Source organism: Oncorhynchus gorbuscha, linkage group LG15 (assembly GCF_021184085.1).
Source record: "Oncorhynchus gorbuscha isolate QuinsamMale2020 ecotype Even-year linkage group LG15, OgorEven_v1.0, whole genome shotgun sequence".
Classification (NCBI taxonomy): domain Eukaryota; kingdom Metazoa; phylum Chordata; class Actinopteri; order Salmoniformes; family Salmonidae; genus Oncorhynchus; species Oncorhynchus gorbuscha.
In genome coordinates, this window is record NC_060187.1 from 69,541,560 (window position 1) to 69,561,198 (window position 19,639).

General features: G+C 41.7%; 1 protein-coding gene across 1 annotated transcript in view; it reads left to right on the top strand.

Moving 5' to 3' along the window:
- zfpm2a (zinc finger protein, FOG family member 2a) overlaps positions 1-19,639 on the top strand; it is a 187,287-nt gene that overhangs the window by 86,266 nt on the left and 81,382 nt on the right. Inside the window, exon 4 of the mRNA XM_046302575.1 lies at positions 19,019-19,143. Coding sequence (XP_046158531.1) covers positions 19,019-19,143 — 125 coding nt within the window. The remainder of the gene's footprint in view (positions 1-19,018; positions 19,144-19,639) is intronic.

Below are 19,639 nucleotides of genomic sequence, written 5' to 3' on the forward strand. Positions count from 1 at the left end.
AAAAATAATGCTGAGATTTCAGATGAAACTATGAACAACAGCTAGGAACTTTGGGAATGAAAACATGCTATGCTCTCTCTACTTCACATTATATTCACTCCCCACCCCCTCTCTTACACACACACACACACACACACACACACACACACACACACACACACACACACACACACACACACACACACACACACACACACACACACACACACACACACACACACACACACACACCATGAAAAGAAGGTTTGATTGTGTTGATTAAATATTCAACAAGAGATTAGAGAAATCTCTTCACTCATATGCTGCAGTTCTTTCATGCAAATGTACTCACTGATCCGATATACTGTACTAAGAGGCTTTATGGCAAAACTTCATGGCTGTTAGTTATATAATCTAAAATAGGACTAAATTAAATAGCTGTTATTATCATTATAAGTATTCTGAGTAATAGTTTGCGTAGGTACAGTATGGTGACTGCAACAATGTCCTTAAAATAGTCAATAGATATAGATTATATTGATTGTCACATTTTTCAAGAGAATCATTGGAAAATCACATCTTCATTTTCAGTGTTTCTTATTTCATGACAGAATTCAATGAGAATGAAAGCTGTTGGTAAATAGGAAGCTGAACACAGTTGCTGGCAATGATTCTGCCCTGGGGGACTTGGTTCTCAATGCTGCCTTCTTTCTTTAACACTCTGAATATGTTTGTTCTGCAATGCTTACACCCTCTGAGGCTGGATAGATGAGAAATATAGCAGTCTTCTACTTATTTGGAGAGGTATCACTTAATCGGGTAGATATGTGATGTGTGTATTTAAAATGTACATGGCGATGTTTCGTGCAAAAGTTATTTGTTATACTGTGAGTTACTCAACTGAAACTTACAGGAAGTTGAATTTTTATGAGTCCCTCTTCATTTCATAGGATTTTGTTTTGCTGTAAATATATAAACTATATTGTGTTTCTTTATATTATCTGTATATCTATTTGCACTATTTATGGTAAGTTTTTGTTGCAATTCAGTTTGAAAACTGAGCACCTCAAGTCATCAATGCATATGGTTTGGCTGTGGGAATGTAAATCTTAAGCTTCTCTCTCTCTCTCTCTCTCTCTCTCTCTCTCTCTCTCTCTCTCTCTCTCTCTCTCTCTCTCTCTCTCTCTCATACGCTCACGCACACGCGCGCGCACACACACACACACACACACACACACACACACACACACACACACACACACACACACACACACACACACACACACACACACACACACACACACACACACACACACACACACACACACACACACACACACACACACACACACAGTTTCTCCTTGTGAAAGGTATTGATATCAGAGCAGTGGCCCTGCCTCTCAGACAGTGTGTGTGGTGATGAACAGCTGTTTCCGGCTTGGCCCCCTGGTCACGGCAATTCCAGCTGGGTTTTTTTTTAAGTTGGGGGGGTGGGCACTGGTTGTCAACTGAATTAAAATACCAAATAATAGTAATAATAATGATAATAAAAAGTTAATAAAAAACCGCATGTTCCTTCCTGATTGTGAGTGTTGTGGTATTCAATTATGCAATTTTCATTGGCATATTAATCATCTTTTCAACAAACAAGCCGGCGTTAATTAAAGCACATCATGGATAAAGACGTGTTGCCGGATCATCACTCTGTTTATCACCGTGCACAGACCCGCAGTTAAGTCAATTCCGGCTGTGGGATGAATTTCAATGTTCTCCTCGCTCTTTCCTGTGTGTGTGTGTGTGTGTGTGTGTGTGTGTGTGTGTGTGTGTGTGTGTGTGTGTGTGTGTGTGTGTGTGTGTGTGTGTGTGTGTGTGTGTGTGTGTGTGTGTGTGTGTGTGTGTGTGTGTGTGTGTGTGTGTGTGTGTGTGTGTGTAGTTGTGTAGTTGTGTATGTATTATGGTCAGTGTGTGTGAGCGTGCGTGCATGTGTGCGTGGTTTCTCACTTGTTTGTGCCATTGTCTGGAGGGAGGGCCAGCAACACTGCATGTCAGAGTGGGAGAGGCTGAATATGTAAGTTGTGACTCATTTAAATCAGACTAAATAGTAGAAAGTTGTCTTGGTTACCTATTTATTGGAAAGAATGGAAACAAATGACAGGCTACAGCTTAAACCCCACTACCTCCGTATTACAGTTATGATTATACTGCATTATACTGTTGAAAAAACATCATCGTTATTTGTAATTATTGACACGACAATATGTCATTTGTGTGTTGGTTCTTAGCTTGGCTCATTGGAGGGAGAATGGAGATAACTGAGAATCTGTGGGATATATACTTGTCCTAATCACAGCTCACTGATCAGCTGCCATTCATTAACAGGCACAATGCCTCTCCCCTATTTGACCTAGATAGCTTGTGTGTATACATTGATATGTAGGCTACGTGTGCCTTTTTAAAAATGTATGTAGTTCTGTCCTTGAGCTGTTCTTGTTTATTGAGGTTCTGTATTATGTCATTCTGTATTGTTTCATGTTTTTTGTGGACCCCAGGAAGAGTAGCTGCTGCTTTTGCACCAACTAATGGGGATCCTAATAAAATACCAAATACCAAATTAACAACCCAGAGAAACCCTGGTGATGTGATGTGAGCAGCCAGAGCCATGAAAACACTTGAGTCAGTCAGTCAGTCAGTGGGCCACCAGAAAAGAGCTCCATCAGCCAGCCATCTGACTGTAGACATGTTGCTTGTCCTCGTCCCCGGCTCCTCCAATGTGGAGCAACTTTATCAGTGCCAGCCGCTCACCCACTTGCTAAACTGGAGGGCCAGCCGCCTCTTAACTTAAACATAAGATCTTTGTGGTTTGAAGCACTCGGCTGCACCGCGCACAATGAGAATCTGAAAGGCAAACAAGACTCTAGTGTCGACGTTGCCCATCACAAAATCATCACACCACCACCACATGGAAAAGGAAAAAATGTCTGTTTCTGCTGCGTTAGCTCGATACTAAATGCACTCAAACAGACTGCTGCACTGGAGAGAGATTCCCTCTCAAGGAAGCTAAAAGGAGAGATGGAGAGAGAGAGAGAAAGTGGGTGGAGAGAGAGAGAGAGAGAGAGAGAGAGAGAGAGAGAGAGAGAGAGAGAGAGAGAGAGAGAGAGAGAGAGAGAGAGAGAGAGAGAGAGAGAGAGAGAGAGAGAGAGAGAGAGAGAGCAGAGAGAGAGAGAGAGAGAGTAGCAGAGAGAGAAGTCAAAAACCTCCACATAACAATGCCGGAGAAAAATCAGAACATTTTCCGCCGAAAGATGGGCCATTTCCAAATCCTCGTGCCCTATCAGACAAATTAAAGTAAATCAAGCATGAAATGAAGCAGAAGAGCCCGGAGATAAGGCTCCTTTAAGTCGTTTACAGATTAGGATAGAGAGAGAGGTGCATCTGGTCTCTGGCAGTGAAGGAGGCTAGTTTCTCATTTCACAATAGCAGTCTGTGTATAGGATTACTCTCCCCTGTCACTGACATGGGAAGCAGTGGGGGAAAAGCCATCCACAAAATGTTGCTAAATATGTCCCTAATGTCTCCAACGTACCGAACTTCACTTGTCTCCCATCCGAACGGGGTTGATATGTTATGTTATAGCATGTCATGGAAGTGAGTAGTAATCCGATTGTGATTATTTTCTGTCAATTAGATGTGTTGTTATTTGGGGTGCCTTCTATTCTCAATAGTCTTTCCACCACCACGTGACTTAAAATGTACATGTGACTCAGGATTGGCTAGAGCAGATCACATGACTGTGGCAGTCACTTCCTCGGTCCACACTGAGCATGTCTGAAGTCAGGTTGGAGAGAATTCGACAGTCTTCAATCACCACACTGTATGTTCAAAAGGTGCATATGTGCAGTATGTATTTATTTCTTTAAATTCTTTAAATTCTTTAAATTGAACAAACTGCACTATTACTGTAATTAAACGATGCAGTTACTGTTACAGTGTATAATTGCCTCGCAAAATATGATTTATTTTCTAATATTTTTTGTATTTCTTGTTAAAGGCTGTGTATTGAATTATTTTAATGAATTATCTGATTATTTATAATTTTACTTTCTGCTCCATACGTCCTTCTGCCAGGAGTCATTTTATGGTAATAGATCCTACAGTACAGTACAGTACAGTGTGTCTGATGTAAATCATTCAGAGAGGATTCTAATGAGAATGCCAGTTGGGTGATTTTAAACCCTGTGATACTCACTCACCCTAAATGTCACTTCAACTCAGTGATGCCGTGCTCTACCCGCTGTGCTTACAGAGGACCATCTCAAAACTATATAGACCTCCTGTACTATACATCACCTATACTCCCATTTCCCCTGAAAACACACACACACACCGACAGACAGACAGTAGGTGCATGGCTCTTTGATGCCGCCCGTAGTGGGCTTGGTGGATTTTGTTTCACTCGTCACGTATCCTTTCTGGTGGTGATGAGCGGTGGGCTTGGCTGCTATACCCAGTCTGCTCTGAGAGAGACAGGGAGTTGGCCTCATCAGCGGGTAGTTGCTCTCTAAAACCGCCACCTTGACCTTCCCAGCCCAAGTCTTAGGTTTATCCTCTTTATCACACTATCTCCAGGCATTTAAAATACTCCTGAAACTGGATGATTTAACCCGCTTTTACGCTGTTCACATCAAAACTGGATGAAAAAAAGCTTAATCCATCTTATCTGTTGACTGTCAAACTGCTCCGGCTAAAACCTACTCACAAAAGACAACTAGGTCACCCAGGAAAAACAGAATTCCTGTTTACGGAAAGTTTGAAATCTGGTAATTGACTTGGGGAAGAGGTTTCAGGAGCTCTTTGAAATACTCCAGTCTGTAAATGAAGTGTTAAATTCAATCCCATAGTTAACAGTTACTATGGTAAATATGTTTGCTACTATAGCCTTGTTTGCTTGATTTATTTTCAGAAATGTATTTCCCCCTCTTAGAAGTGACTGTATATACAGTATATATTGTTTGTGTTTTAATGAAAGCAAGTGTTCTAAACTTCAAAAGTTGTGTTCATAATCCAATCGGTCATACCGGTATGTGAATGCTTTACTTATAAACATATAGAATCAAATAGAAACAATTATTCAGACCATCTGACAGGCAAAATAAGAGTGATATCCTTCTGATGCTTCTCAACATATAAAACAATCCAATCAACAACCCAAAAATGTGGCCTCCTCTAGATGTTGTTTGAGATACCTGTGTGAGGAGACTTTCATCCTTTTAAGTTTTCCTGTCTTGTTTTACCAGCTATCAATAGACAGTGTGGCACTTGTATAAGATGGATGTGTTGGAGATTGTCGTCTGTATGCTTACTGCTAACTTCACCAGGCTGTTGATCAAACTGAGGACTTGACAACTGGCATATTCCTATAGTTCAATGACAGAATACCCCCTCAGTGTTTACATCAATTATATACATCAGAGACAAGTTCTCAGTAGATGTTAGATGTATTTCCTGTTCGTGTTACAGCTCTATGATTTCCCTCTTGAGATTACATGGGATCTAAACAGCGACAATATATTATATTCTCAACCTGCCAGAATCAATAGAAAGTTTTCTACCTTTTTGATCAACTTCTTTGTATGAAACTATACTCTGCATACATTGTGCATGTTAGCAATAGAATCACCCCGGTCCTCTCTGCTTTGTGTCAGGGCTAAAATCACAGACAGTATCTATATCTTTGGCTAAAATGTCCTAATCTCTATGGCCTGTTTAACTTTTCCTACAACAAACCCTTGCCTGTCTTGTGGGCCTCAAAACAAATCTGACCTATAGGAGTGTCCTCAAAACAAGGCTGATCGATCCAACTCACTTTCGAACGTTGATATGGGCACAGCCAAACAACGGAAGTGATGGATTCCACTTCCGCTTCATTTCCCTACTGCAGTGCGCCAGCAGCAAACTTGCCAGAGTAAATTATTTGAAAAAGTACATTTACAGGGTATAAAAGTCAAGTAAATAAGTGTATGTGTAATTTAATATTTATTTAATTCAAGTTCGCTAGACCTACTAGTAGGATAGTTTTGTTGTGATAATAACGTTAGTTGTGTTGTGCCAGAGTTAAGGCCACCAATCTAATAACTATAATAATAAACTATAGGCTACATAACTAGAAAACGTTGGTGAGCATCTACACGAGAGGAAAGTTTATAGTTGATCGTTCTTCAGTCCTACGCCTGTCAATCAACTGATCAATACATTCTACTGCATGCAGACTATTAATAAGGTGATAACACAAGACCATTCAGGAGGTCTCTAATGCAGAGATACTGATTTAGACCATTCAGGAGGTCTCTAATGCAGAGATACTGATTTAGACCATTCAGGAGGTCTCTAACGCAGAGATACTGATTTAGACCATTCAGGAGGTCTCTAACGCAGAGATACTGATTTAGACCATTCAGGAGGTCTCTAACGCAGACCATTCAGGAGGTCTCTACCGCAGAGATACTGATTTAGACCATTCAGGAGGTCTCTAACGCAGAGATACTGATTTAGACCATTCAGTGCTTCCAGGGTGTGTTCATTGCCATAGTGACAACTGCAAATAATACTTCAATGTACATGTAATCCTAATGGAAAATAATACAGTAACTTGTGTTCCAAATGTACCAATTCAACAACATTCGCTGTTTACCCTGCACATCTTTTACAGCATGTCATTGCCTCGTTGCTCAAGTGGTTTGTAAGTGATTTCAATTTTTCTAATGGTTGTCAATTCGTTTGTGTCTACTTTTTCACTGTGCTCATCTCTGTATGTCCTGTGCAACTATTTGCAATGCATCAGTGCAACAATGTTATCACAAACGGCCAAAAGTGATCACACCAATGCACATTCTTTCCTCAACTTTCCCGACATGCATTTTCTAAGCTGTAGGCCTGTTTTACATTCAGCAAGTAGTAAGGGCAAGCCTGCTTCTTTCCCTGAATGGGCTATAAGGCCTAGTATAAAACATGATCAAAATAAATATCCTATAGATTTTGTAGCCTGTAGCTTTTCTTGGGATTTCCATAGCCTATTGCGCACAGGAACAGCTGGGAGAGAGAGGCTAGTGATGTATAGCTGAAGTAAGATGCTAAATATTAGCTAGATATTAGGCCATTCATTAGATAAATTGTAGGGCTATAGGCTAAATATTTACTTGTCAAAGTGCAAGAAAAACAAGTTAACAGATTGTGAAATGGCAGATCAGTAGTGCATTCCTCCAAGCTGCGCTCTGTGGTTCCAGGGCACTTAAAGCTCCACTATTGATTAGGCCTAGGCCTACATTTTTAGACCAAATTATTATACCTGGGCTACAACAACACAATGCAATGAGGAAAGTATTACTGTTATCAAGTGAATACACAAGTATTGTCGATAGGGTGTAAACTGTGATGTAGCCTAATTTGCGGCATCCCTAGCCGCATCCTCAGAGCATGTGCAGACCAGCTGGCTGGTGTGTTTACAGACATATTTAATCTCTCCCTATCCCAGTCTGTTGCCCCTACATACTTCAAGATGGCTACCATTGTTCCTGTACCCAAGAAGGCAAAGATAACTGAACTAAATGACTACTGCCCCATAGCACTCACTTCTGTCATCATGAAGTGCTTTGAGAGGCTAGTCAATGATCATATCACCGCCACCTTACTGGCCACCCTAGACCCACTTCAGTTTGCATACCGCCCCAATAGATCCACAGATGACGCAATCGCCATCACACTACACACTGCCCTATCCCATCTGGACAAAAATAATACCTATGTAATACCTATGCTGTTCATTGACTACAGCTCAGCATTCAACACCATAGTACCCTCCAAGCTCATCATCAAGCTGGAGGCCCTGGGTCTTAACCCCCTCCCTGTGTCCTGGACTTTGTGATGGGCCGCCCCCAGCTGGTGGAGTTAGGAAACAACATCTCCACTTCGCTGACCCTCAACACTGGGACCCCACAAGGGTGTGTGCTCAGCCCTCTCCTGTACTTCCTCTTCACCCACGACTGCGTGGCCATGCACGCCTTCAACTCAATCATCAAGTTTGCAGACGACACAACAGTAGTGGGCTTGATCACCAACAACGACGAGACAGCCTACAGGGAGGAGGTGAGGGCACTAGGACTGTGGTGTCAGGAAAACAACCTCTCACTCAACGTTAACAAAACAAAGGAGATGATCGTGAACTTCAGGAAACAGCAGAGGGAGCACCCCCCTATCCACATGGAAGGTACAGAGAAGGTGGGAAGTTTTAAGTCCCTGGGTGTACACATCACAGACAAACTGAAATGGTCCACCCACACAGATACAGTGCCTTGCGAAAGTATTCGGCCCCCTTGAACTTTGCGACCTTTTGCCACATTTCAGGCTTCAAAGATAAAGATATAAAACTGTATTTTTTTGTGAAGAATCAACAACAAGTGGGACACAATCATGAAGTGGAACGACATTTATTGGATATTCCAAACTTTTTTAACATATCAAAAACTGAAAAATTGGGCGTGCAAAATTATTCAGCCCCCCTAAGTTAATACTTTTTAGCGCCACCTTTTGCTGCGATTACAGCTGTAAGTCGCTTGGGGTATGTCTCTATCAGTTTTGCACATCGAGAGACTGACATTTTTCCCATTCCTCCTTGCAAAACAGCTCGAGCTCAGTGAGGTTGGATGGAGAGCATTTGTGAACAGCAGTTTTCAGTTCTTTCCACAGATTCTCGATTGGATTCAGGTCTGGACTTTGACTTGGCCATTCTAACACCTGGATATGTTTATTTTTGAACCATTCCATTGTAGATTTGACTTTATGTTTTGGATCATTGTCTTGTTGGAAGACAAATCTCCGTCCCAGTCTCAGGTCTTTTGCAGACTCCATCAGGTTTTCTTCCAGAATGGTCCTGTATTTGGCTCCATCCATCTTCCCATCAATTTTAACCATCTTCCCTGTCCCTGCTGAAGAAAAGCAGACCCAAACCATGATGCTGCCACCACCATGTTTGCCAGTGAGGATGGTGTGTTCAGGGTGATGAGCTGTGTTGCTTTTACGCCAAACATAACGTTTTGCATTGTTGCCAAAAAGTTCAATTTTGGTTTCATCTTACCAGAGCACCTTCTTCCACATGTTTGGTGTGTCTCCCAGGTGGCTTGTGGCAAACTTTAAACAACACTTTTTATGGATATCTTTAAGAAATGGCTTTCTTCTTGCCACTCTTCCATAAAGGCCAGATTTTTGCAATATACGACTGATTGTTGTCCTATGGACAGAGTCTCCCACCTCAGCTGTAGATCTCTGCAGTTCATCCAGAGTGATCATGGGCCTCTTGGCTTCATCTCTGATCAGTCTTCTCCTTGTATGAGCTGAAAGTTTAGAGGGACGGCCAGGTCTTGGTAGATTTGCAGTGGTCTGATACTCCTTCCATTTCAATATTATCGATTGCACAGTGCTCCTTGGGATGTTTAAAGCTTGGGAAATCTTTTTGTATCCAAATCCGGCTTTAAACTTCTTCACAACAGTATCTCGGACCTGCATGGTGTGTTCCTTGTTCTTCATGATGCTCTCTGCGCTTCTAACGAACCTCTGAGACTATCACAGTGCAGGTGCATTTATACGGAGACTTGATTACACACAGGTGGATTGTATTTATCATCATTAGTCATTTAGGTCAACATTGGATCATTCAGAGATCCTCACTGAACTTCTGGAGAGAGTTTGCTGCACTGAAAGTAAAGGGGCTGAATAATTTTGCACATCCAATTTTTCAGTTTTTGATTTGTTAAAAAAGTTTGAAATATCTAATAAATGTTGTTCCACTTCATGATTGTGTCCCAATACAGTTTTATATCTTTATGTTTGAAGCCTGAAATGTGGCAAAAGGTCGCAAAGTTCAAGGGGGCCGAATACTTTCGCAAGGCACTGTAGTATGGTGAAGAAGGAGCAACAGCGCCTCTTCAACCTCAGGAGGCTGAAGAAATGTGGACTGTCACCCAAAACCCTGACAAACTTTTACAGATGCACAATCGAGAGCATCCTGTCGGGCTGTATCACAGCCTGATATGGCAACTGCACCGCCCTCAACCGCAAGGCTCTCCAGAGGTTGGTGCGGTTTGCACAACACATCACCGGGGGCAAACTACCTGCCCTCCATGACACCTACAGCACTCAATGTCACAGGAAGGCCAAAAAGATCATCAAGGACAACAACCACCCGAACCACTGCCTGTCCACCCCGCTATCATCCAGAAGGCGATGTCAGTACAGGTGCATCAACGCTGGTACCTAGAGATTGAAAAGCAGCTTCTATCTCAAGGCCATCAGACTGTTAAATATCCATCACTAACTCAGTGAGGCTGCTGCCTACAATGAGACCCAATCACTGGACACTTTAAAAATGGATCACTAGTCACTATAAACAATGCCTCTCTAAATAATGCCACTTTAATAAAGATCACTAGTTACTTTAAATAATGCCTCTCTAAATAATGCCACATTAATAATGTTTACCTATCTCACATCACCAGTATATACTGTACTATATTGAGACCCAATCACTGGACACTTTAAAAATGTTACATATCTTACATTACTCATATTTACATCTATTGCACCTTGCCTATGCCGCTTGGCCATCGCTCATCCATATACTTATATGTACATATTCTCATTCAACCCTTTAGATTTGTGTGTATTAGGTAGTTGTTGTGGAATTGTTAGATTACTTGTTAGATTTGTGTGTATTAGGTAGTTGTTGGGGAATTGTTAGATTACTTGTTAGATTTGTGTGTATTAGGTAGTTATTGGGGAATTGTTAGATTACTTGTTAGATTTGTGTGTATTAGGTAGTTGTTGGGGAATTGTTAGATTACTTGTTAGATTTGTGTGTATTAGGTAGTTGTTGGGGAATTGTTAGATTACTTGTTAGATTTGTGTGTATTAGGTAGTTATTGGGGAATTGTAGATTACTTGTTAGATTTGTGTGTATTAGGTAGTTATTGGGGAATTGTTAGATTACTTGTTAGATTTGTGTGTATTAGGTAGTTGTTGGGGAATTGTTAGATTACTTGTTAGATTTGTGTGTATTAGGTAGTTGTTGGGGAATTGTTAGATTACTTGTTAGATTTGTGTGGTAGTTAGGTAGTTATTGATTTGGTGTATTAGGTAGTTGTTGTAGATTACTTGTTAGATTTGTGTGTATTAGGTAGTTGTTGGGGAATTGTTAGATTACTTGTTAGATTTGTGTGTATTGGGTAGTTGTTGGGGAATTGTAGATTACTTGTTAGATTTGTGTGTATTGGGTAGTTGTTGGGGAATTGTAGATTACTTGTTAGATTTGTGTGTATTAGGTAGTTATTGGGGAATTGTTAGATTACTTGTTAGATTTGTGTGTATTAGGTAGTTATTGGGGAATTGTAGATTACTTGTTAGATTTGTGTGTATTAGGTAGTTATTGGGGAATTGTAGATTACTTGTTAGATTTGTGTGTATTAGGTAGTTATTGGGGAATTGTAGATTACTTGTTAGATTTGTGTGTATTAGGTAGTTATTGGGGAATTGTAGATTACTTGTTAGATTTGTGTGTATTGGGTAGTTGTTGGGGAATTGTTAGATTACTTGTTAGATTTGTGTGTATTGGGTAGTTGTTGGGGAATTGTTAGATTACTTGTTAGATTTGTGTGTATTGGGTAGTTGTTGGGGAATTGTTAGATTACTTGTTAGATTTGTGTGTATTGGGTAGTTGTTGGGGAATTGTTAGATTACTTGTTAGATTTGTGTGTATTGGGTAGTTGTTGGGGAATTGTTAGATTACTTGTTAGATTTGTGTGTATTGGGTAGTTGTTGGGGAATTGTTAGATTCCTTGTTAGATTTGTGTGTATTAGTTAGTTGTTGGGGAATTGTTAGATATTACTGCACTGTTGGAACTAGAAGCACAAGCATTTCGCTACGCTCACATTAACATCTGCTAACCATATGTATGTGACCAATAACATCTGCTAGCCATGTGTATGTGACCAATAACATCTGCTAACCATGTGTATGTGACCAATAACATCTGCTAGCCATGTGTATGTGACCAATAACATCTGTTAACCATGTGTATGTGACCAATAACATCTGTTAACCATGTGTATGTGACCAATAACATCTGTTAACCATGTGTATGTGACCAATAACATCTGTTGACCATGTGTATGTGACCAATAACATCTGTTGACCATGTGTATGTGACCAATAACATCTGTTAACCATGTGTATGTGACCAATAACATCTGTTGACCATGTGTATGTGACCAATAACATCTGTTAACCATGTGTATGTGACCAATAACATCTGTTAACCATGTGTATGTGACCAATAACATCTGTTAACCATGTGTATGTGACTAATAACTTTTTATTTTTATTTTGATATGAATAACCGCTCAAACCTCCTGTTTTGTTTCCTGCAGAAATAACAGCACAGGCCTACAGACTAGGCCTGATTATGCAACCATGTTGATCAGTTTGGGTCTATTCCCCACAGTTTAGAAGGCTCAGAAATATACATTATCAGGCCACTCGTATGGTGTAGGCCTATTTTGTCAGGATGTAGCCCGGTGTTAAGATAGGCCTACTATAGGAAAATAAAGGTGTATCCTTTCCAACTCCCCGCCCGTTAAAGAAAATAAGCCTATGTGTCCAACAAGCTTTTGTAGTCTGGCTTTTCCTCGGGCTCCACCAGATTGAAAAGGAATAGCCGTGACAGGGGAGAGGCAAGGTGCGTACTTGCGGAACAGAACAATGAAGACAGACAGGCTTGAGATGTAGCCTATAGCCTAAGTTAGAAGCCTATGAAGAATGTTATGATTGTCTCCAAGTGAGTGCCAAACTCTAGTCTAGTATGTAAACGGCAGTGCATAGCCTGTCATTTGAATAACCGCTCAAAAGCCTGGTATTTTGAATGCATATTGATTTCGAAATAACTGCATCTAGCCTGCCATGTTGTTGTCATGCTGTGTTACTACCATGCTGTGTTGTCATGTGTTGCTGCCATGCATGTTGTTGTCTTAGGTCTCTCTTTATGTAGTGTTGTGGTGTCTCTTGTCGTGATGTGTGTTTTGTCCTATATTAATATATATTTTTTGATCCCAGCCCACATTCCCACAGGAGGCCTTTTTCCTTTTGGATTTGTAAATAAGAATTTATTCTTAACTGACTTTCATAGTTAAATAAAGGTTCAATAAAATATAGCTATACAAATAGCCTGACTGATTGGACAGTTTTCTCAGCAGTTCAGCCTACAAGGTCCAGGAACATTAGCAGGACAGTAGTATGGTGTATAAGACTGACCTATAGGAGTGTCCTCAAAACAAGGCTGACCTATAGGAGTGTCCTCAAAACAAGACTGACCTATAGGGCCCAACCCTTTCCATGCACCCCTTCCTCTTAGCCTAGCACATGCGGTTGTCTAGGAAACTTGCTCTCCCAAAATGGTCAAGTTTCTTCTCCCTCCCGCTGCTCAAAAGGAGGGTGTGAGCCAGACAAGCAGGGGGTTCTCGTCTGGGAGAGGAGGAGGAGGAGGAGGGAGGAGGAGGAGGAGGAGGAGGAGGAGGAGGAGGAGGAGGAGGAGGAGGAGGAGGAGGAGGAGGAGGAGGAGGAGGAGGAGGAGGAGGAGGAGGAGGAGGAGGAGGAGGAGGAGGAGGAGGAGGAGGAGGAGGAGGAGGAGGAGGAGGGAGAGGTCCATCTGTGTTTTAAAACAAGTGTCTTGCCCAGAGATAATAGTGCTGCTCTGGGTTATAAATGATGCATTTTGTTCTCTTGGACCTGATAATGGAGGTTTAGGGGAAGGGGAGGAAAGTTCATCGCTCTCTTATCAAGGCGCGCTGGCATTTCTCCTTCAGCTGTAACATGTCATATCACATCTCTGCTCCTTTAGAGATGTAGCACCTTTTGTGGAGAGATACTGTACGTTCCATTTCACCCTCTATATGCTCCATGTGGTATATTCATTTGTATCCCATTTGGCACTTCTATAACCTGTTCCGTCAATAGCGATGGTTGTGATAGCTGCGTCTCTGAACTGACAGACATGGGGTTATTATTGAACGTTGTCACAGCAGTCTCTTACTCTACTGTACACCTCTCTACATAGAGTCACATGGTTTCAATTGTTACCATTTTATGATATCCAGTGAATATCCAGTGAATTGTTGTTTTTAAGCAAAACAAATATTACATTGGATTGTATTTTGTTTCCAATTGTTACTTTCAAGGGATAGTAGGAAAGTGGTTTTATTATTTGAAATAATATTTAACCATGGAAATAGGATTTTTTTTTATGTATAAATACATAGAATGTGTATAGGCGACCAAGGTAAGGCTTAGTTTTAAGATGGTCACTGAACTAATATTCATGTTTTAAATGGCTACAGTCAAACCACTGTTAATCTGCAGCCACCTAACACTGTCATTTGTCATTTATGACCCTCACTGTAGAGAAATGATATTAAGTTCAATCCAAATTGGATGAAGTTCCACACCAGGAGATGTGGAGTACATTATTATATGGAGGAATATTTGAATACAAAGTCTATCCATCATCATCCACTGGGAATCCACCATAGTGTTCAAACATTTATACATTGAGATTTTGTGGTAACATTTCCGTGGTAACATTTCTGGGGTAACATTCTGAGTCCCTTGAATGCCATATTGCCACATAGAAAGGGATACTATGGCTGAGTGATTGTTTACTACTGAACCTACTGCAGCCACCATTCAGAACATACTTCACTGGCTCACATGGATTGAACTACGGTGTTACTGTATGTGGACTGTACCTATATAGATACCACTTGAATGGAGGTGAGGGTAAATGTTCTTCATTTTAAAGAACAGGTCATGTTATTGGAGATCTAATAGTGGATTTATAAAAGAGGTGATGGGTTCAGGTTTGGGGTGTCTGTCTCTCGCTCTCCCTCTCTCCCACCCCTCCACCATCTATTCTTTAAATCACACCAAGATGGCACCCTGCCACTGAGACACTGCTCATTAGCATTCCGAGCTATGCCAGTGAAGAGAAACGCAGAGAGAGACGATGAGGTTCCCTATTCCTCGTTCTCTCTGTCCCTCTGTCTGCCATAACAGCAAAACAAACAGATGCCAGCGTGGAGCATCTTGGGTGCTATCTGAGGAGGATCTCTCCACACACAAAGGGACATTCATTGGGCTGCCAAGTATCAGTGGAGACCAGAGAGAGCAAGAACAGACCCCAGAGTCTAGCGACAGATGATGATCTTATCGAAGGGGGGAGGGGGTGAGGGGGGGGGGGACTCTTTAGTCACATCATCAGTTGCCTCTTGCCAAGAACTGTGGCATTTCACTATTGGGTGTTGAGCGACGTTGAGGGGGACAGAGCGGGGTAGGGTTTGTCAAAGCCCCCCTGTACTGGAGCTCACTGAAGGCCACTCTTTCTTCAGGCCGTGTCTTTGATTTGCGAGAAAGGGTTCAATACTGTGAGTGTTTATTTTTTACTTTGTCATTAATGTTTATTAAGGTAATAAGCAGAGTGACAAGGTGAGAGTTTTGGCACTTGAGTTGTAGTCTTTTAAAATAGTCTCAGTACCTCAGAGAGGAAACGTTTGACAAAGAGTGTTCATTTTGGCTGGGCTAAAGATTTTCCAAAGGAGGCTTCTTCGCTCTGACCATCCAAAATAACATAGATATCAGGGAGTATAGACTGTCCACAGACCCCATTTAGATAAAACCAGTTGTCTGTTATCATAATGCATATCTATATATTCTTTATCTATAGATAGTGGACTCCTAAATGCTGGTGGCAAATAGAGAGATAAAGTATGAAGGCTTATTATTTTTCAGCTGGTGTTTTTGTTGAGGTCGGAGGATTGTATCTGCAACAGATGTGACACACCAGCTGGAAGCCAAGGTCCTCAGGCAACATTTGGTACGGGACACAAACAACTGGCACACAGACACTGTATGAGGACCTCGAACCTCCAATTGAATTGTACCCCCCCCCCTCCCTTCTCTCTCACACACCTACTACTACCATCCCCCCATCTCGTACCAACCAGAGAGAGGGGAGGGGGAGAGAGAGAGAGAGAGGGGAGAGAGAGACAGAGAAAGAGAGAGAGACTACCCGCCCGCTGGGGATGGCTGTAGCTAGCGGTCGTTGTGTCAACAGGGCTAAACAGGAACTAGCATCCAAGTGGTTAAAGGGCCTCGCTCTTATCAGAGGACAGACAGAATGCATCAAGCGGTGGCTGCATGTGCTCCTTCTCCCTTGCATCGCACTGAGGGAGCCTGCTGCCTCTGATGGTGGCCAGCTGTGCTCCAATGTTTAATCATTTCTCTCTTAATGAGCTTAGCCACCTTCCACCACACCGTCAGTAACGCAGTGGGCAACAGACAGAGAGGAGGAGGAGGAGAGAGATAATCATCCTAGTTAATTCTTCCACAAAATAAAGTTTAGTAGCCTGTCTGGACATACAGTAGGCAGTGGTGTCATTGGTATCATACAGAAAGGAACGTTTAGAGTATTGAGATGAGAATATTACTCTCTCTTTGATTCTAGTTTTGGCATATACAGTATGTGTACATTTTTCCATCGTCAAGTAATTGTTTGGGCTGGAATGTTCTAGAAATGCAGGTGTATTTTATAGCAGAGGGTGTAGCTGATGGCATCAAAAGAGACTGAAGTATTTCTGAAAAAAACTCTTCCTGACTCCAGGGTGTGATTTGACCCAGGTGTGTGTGATCTTTAGGAAACAACAACAACGTAGCCTATTGTTAGCGTAGCCACCCCTTCAACCAATGTTGTTTATGCATGTGAAGGAGCACGTTAGATGAAAGCATTTCCATACAAACAGACTGACACAATAGCGTGTCACAGATACAAGGCTGATATTTACAGTATAGACCTCGTCTGAATAGGTCATTATATCACAGGAGTGTTATTATAAAGTTCAGTGATCATTTCACTTCACTCAACATGCATGGAATACATGCCCAGAATACTGATTAGCAACAACATCAGTGCACATCTAGGTTCAAATAAGTGTTGCAAACTAAATGTATGGTTCATACATGTGTGGTAATTACAGTAAGAACGTATCAACTATGAGAAATGCATGAACACCTTCTGGGTCTGGTACTGTATATTACATTCACTTTACAGTAACAAAGGCGGGAACATTATGTGAAAATGTGCCTCAATAAAAGGGTGATAAGTTAGAGTGCTGAAGACAATCATAACACCTGGCTTCAGTCAGAGGGAGAGTAGATGTTCAACAGGAAGATAGAGCAGATAGAGCAGATAGCGCTTGAGGGGGTTGAGGGTCTAAATCCTCCAACCAGGGCACTCAGAGGTTGTCAAGGCGACCAGGCGGAAATGTGCACTTGAGAGGCCTGCATGACTTTCCTCTCCCCCAGAAACCCAGCGGTGACCACGCTACGGCCCCAATTATCATAACTATTTGATTAATCACTGTCCCAAAAAAGTACACTGAATCTAAGAGATAAGATAGCGGGGGTGTTTTAGCTAGCTGCGCTAACAGTGCTATCCTGTTACACGGTTCATTAAGTGTAGCTGTGCACAGCACTAACAAGGGGCCTAGCTTCTTCCTGGATCAATCCGCTGCCTCTCTCGCTGGCTGCCAGTCACTGAGCCTGGCCCTGCGATGTCTCACAGAGATTATCTCTAGAGAAGACACCTTTCAGGCAAGGTTACCGGCCTGTTGTTTTGATTTATTTTGATTTGAAACCCTCCAACTGATGATGATGGATTCACTCCTGATTATTTTGGCTTTATAAGCAGACGGCTTAACCTGCACTGTTTACTGTTTTATGAACATGAGGTTTTATGAACATGAGGGACTGTAGATGTATATGCATGGGGGAAAGAAATAGTAATCTGTCAATGTGCCCTTGAACAAGGCACTTAACCTTCATTTGCTCCAGGAGTGCCATACTACTATGGCTGACCCTGTAAAACAACACATTTCGCTGCACCTATCTTGTGCATGTAACAATAAAACATAGATTTGGATAATGATAAACAAATCAATCCAAATACCAGGACACTTCACAAGATGGCCACAGTATCCCAGAAAAAGAAAAAGGGGCACTTTTGCAATGATCTTTGAGGTTTACTTAAGGACAAATTATATTAATGACTGTGTTTTCTAGGGAACTGGAGGATTTGGCTGACTGTTTTGAGATTCTTGGTGTTTTATGATATGATGACCGTTTCGATGCTTGGTGTTTTATGACATGATGACCGTTTCGATGCTTGGTGTTTTATGACATGATGACCGTTTCGATGCTTGGTGTTTTATGACATGATGACCGTTTCGATGCTTGGTGTTTTATGATATGATGACCGTTTCGATGCTTGGTGTTTTATGATATGATGGCCGTTTCGATGCTTGGTGTTTTATGACATGATGACCGTTTCGATGCTTGGTGTTTTATGACATTATGACCGTTTCGATGCTTGGTGTTTTATGATATGATGACCGTTTCGATGCTTGGTGTTTTATGACATGATGACCGTTTCGATGCTTGGTGTTTTATGACATGATGACCGTTTCGATGCTTGGTGTTTTATGACATGATGACCGTTTCGATGCTTGGTGTTTTATGACATGATGACCGTTTCGATGCTTGGTGTTTTATGACATGATGACCGTTTCGATGCTTGGTGTTTTATGACATGATGACCGTTTTGGTGCTTGGTGTTTTATGACATGATGACCGTTTCGATGCTTGGTGTTTTATGACATGATGACCGTTTCGATGCTTGGTGTTTTATGACATGATGACCGTTTCGACGCTTGGTGTTTTATGACATGATGACCGTTTCGATGCATGGTGTTTTATGACATGATGACCGTTTCGACGCTTGGTGTTTTATGACATGATGACCGTTTCGATGCTTGGTGTTTTATGACATGATGACCGTTTCGATGCTTGGTGTTTTATGACATGATGACCGTTTCGATGCTTGGTGTTTTATAGGAGAGCTGGATGCGTTCCACAAGGATGGGGAGCGTCGGATCCACAGCCGCCAGCAGCTCCCTGTGGGAACCACGTGGGGACCGTTCAACGGGAAGATCGAGATGAACATGGATGGCAGTGGCATGGTAGGTCATGCTTTTAATGTCTCAGTCTTTCACTGATTCTGTCAGAGTCACATTGTTACTGGGGCTGCTCTGGGAACATGAAGAAACAGAGAATAGTACCAAATTATCTGTCACCCTTTTTCTCAAGACTTTGGTCAATAACCTAACCTTCACTTTGCTAAAAATGTAAATGTTTTTAGTTCACCAGTCATCTGTGGTTCTTAGAGGCCTTGCCCGCCAGCCTACTAGCAAGTTCCTTCCACCAATACAATACAGTGAGAGTGAGTGGGTAGGGGTAAAGCCTAGTCAACTGGAAGGAGGAGGCAACCAATTCCCATGACAGTCGGACCCATAGAGTTGACTGTTCAGGGATCAAATTTCCCCTCACAAAAGGCTTTGATGTGCATTCATTTCAACCATTTAATCTGCATCTTTTACGACTAAACACTTTAATTGGTATTTTTTTTTGGTTAAGTCCAGACCCTCGATTCAATGAACTAACGATCCATTATATTGG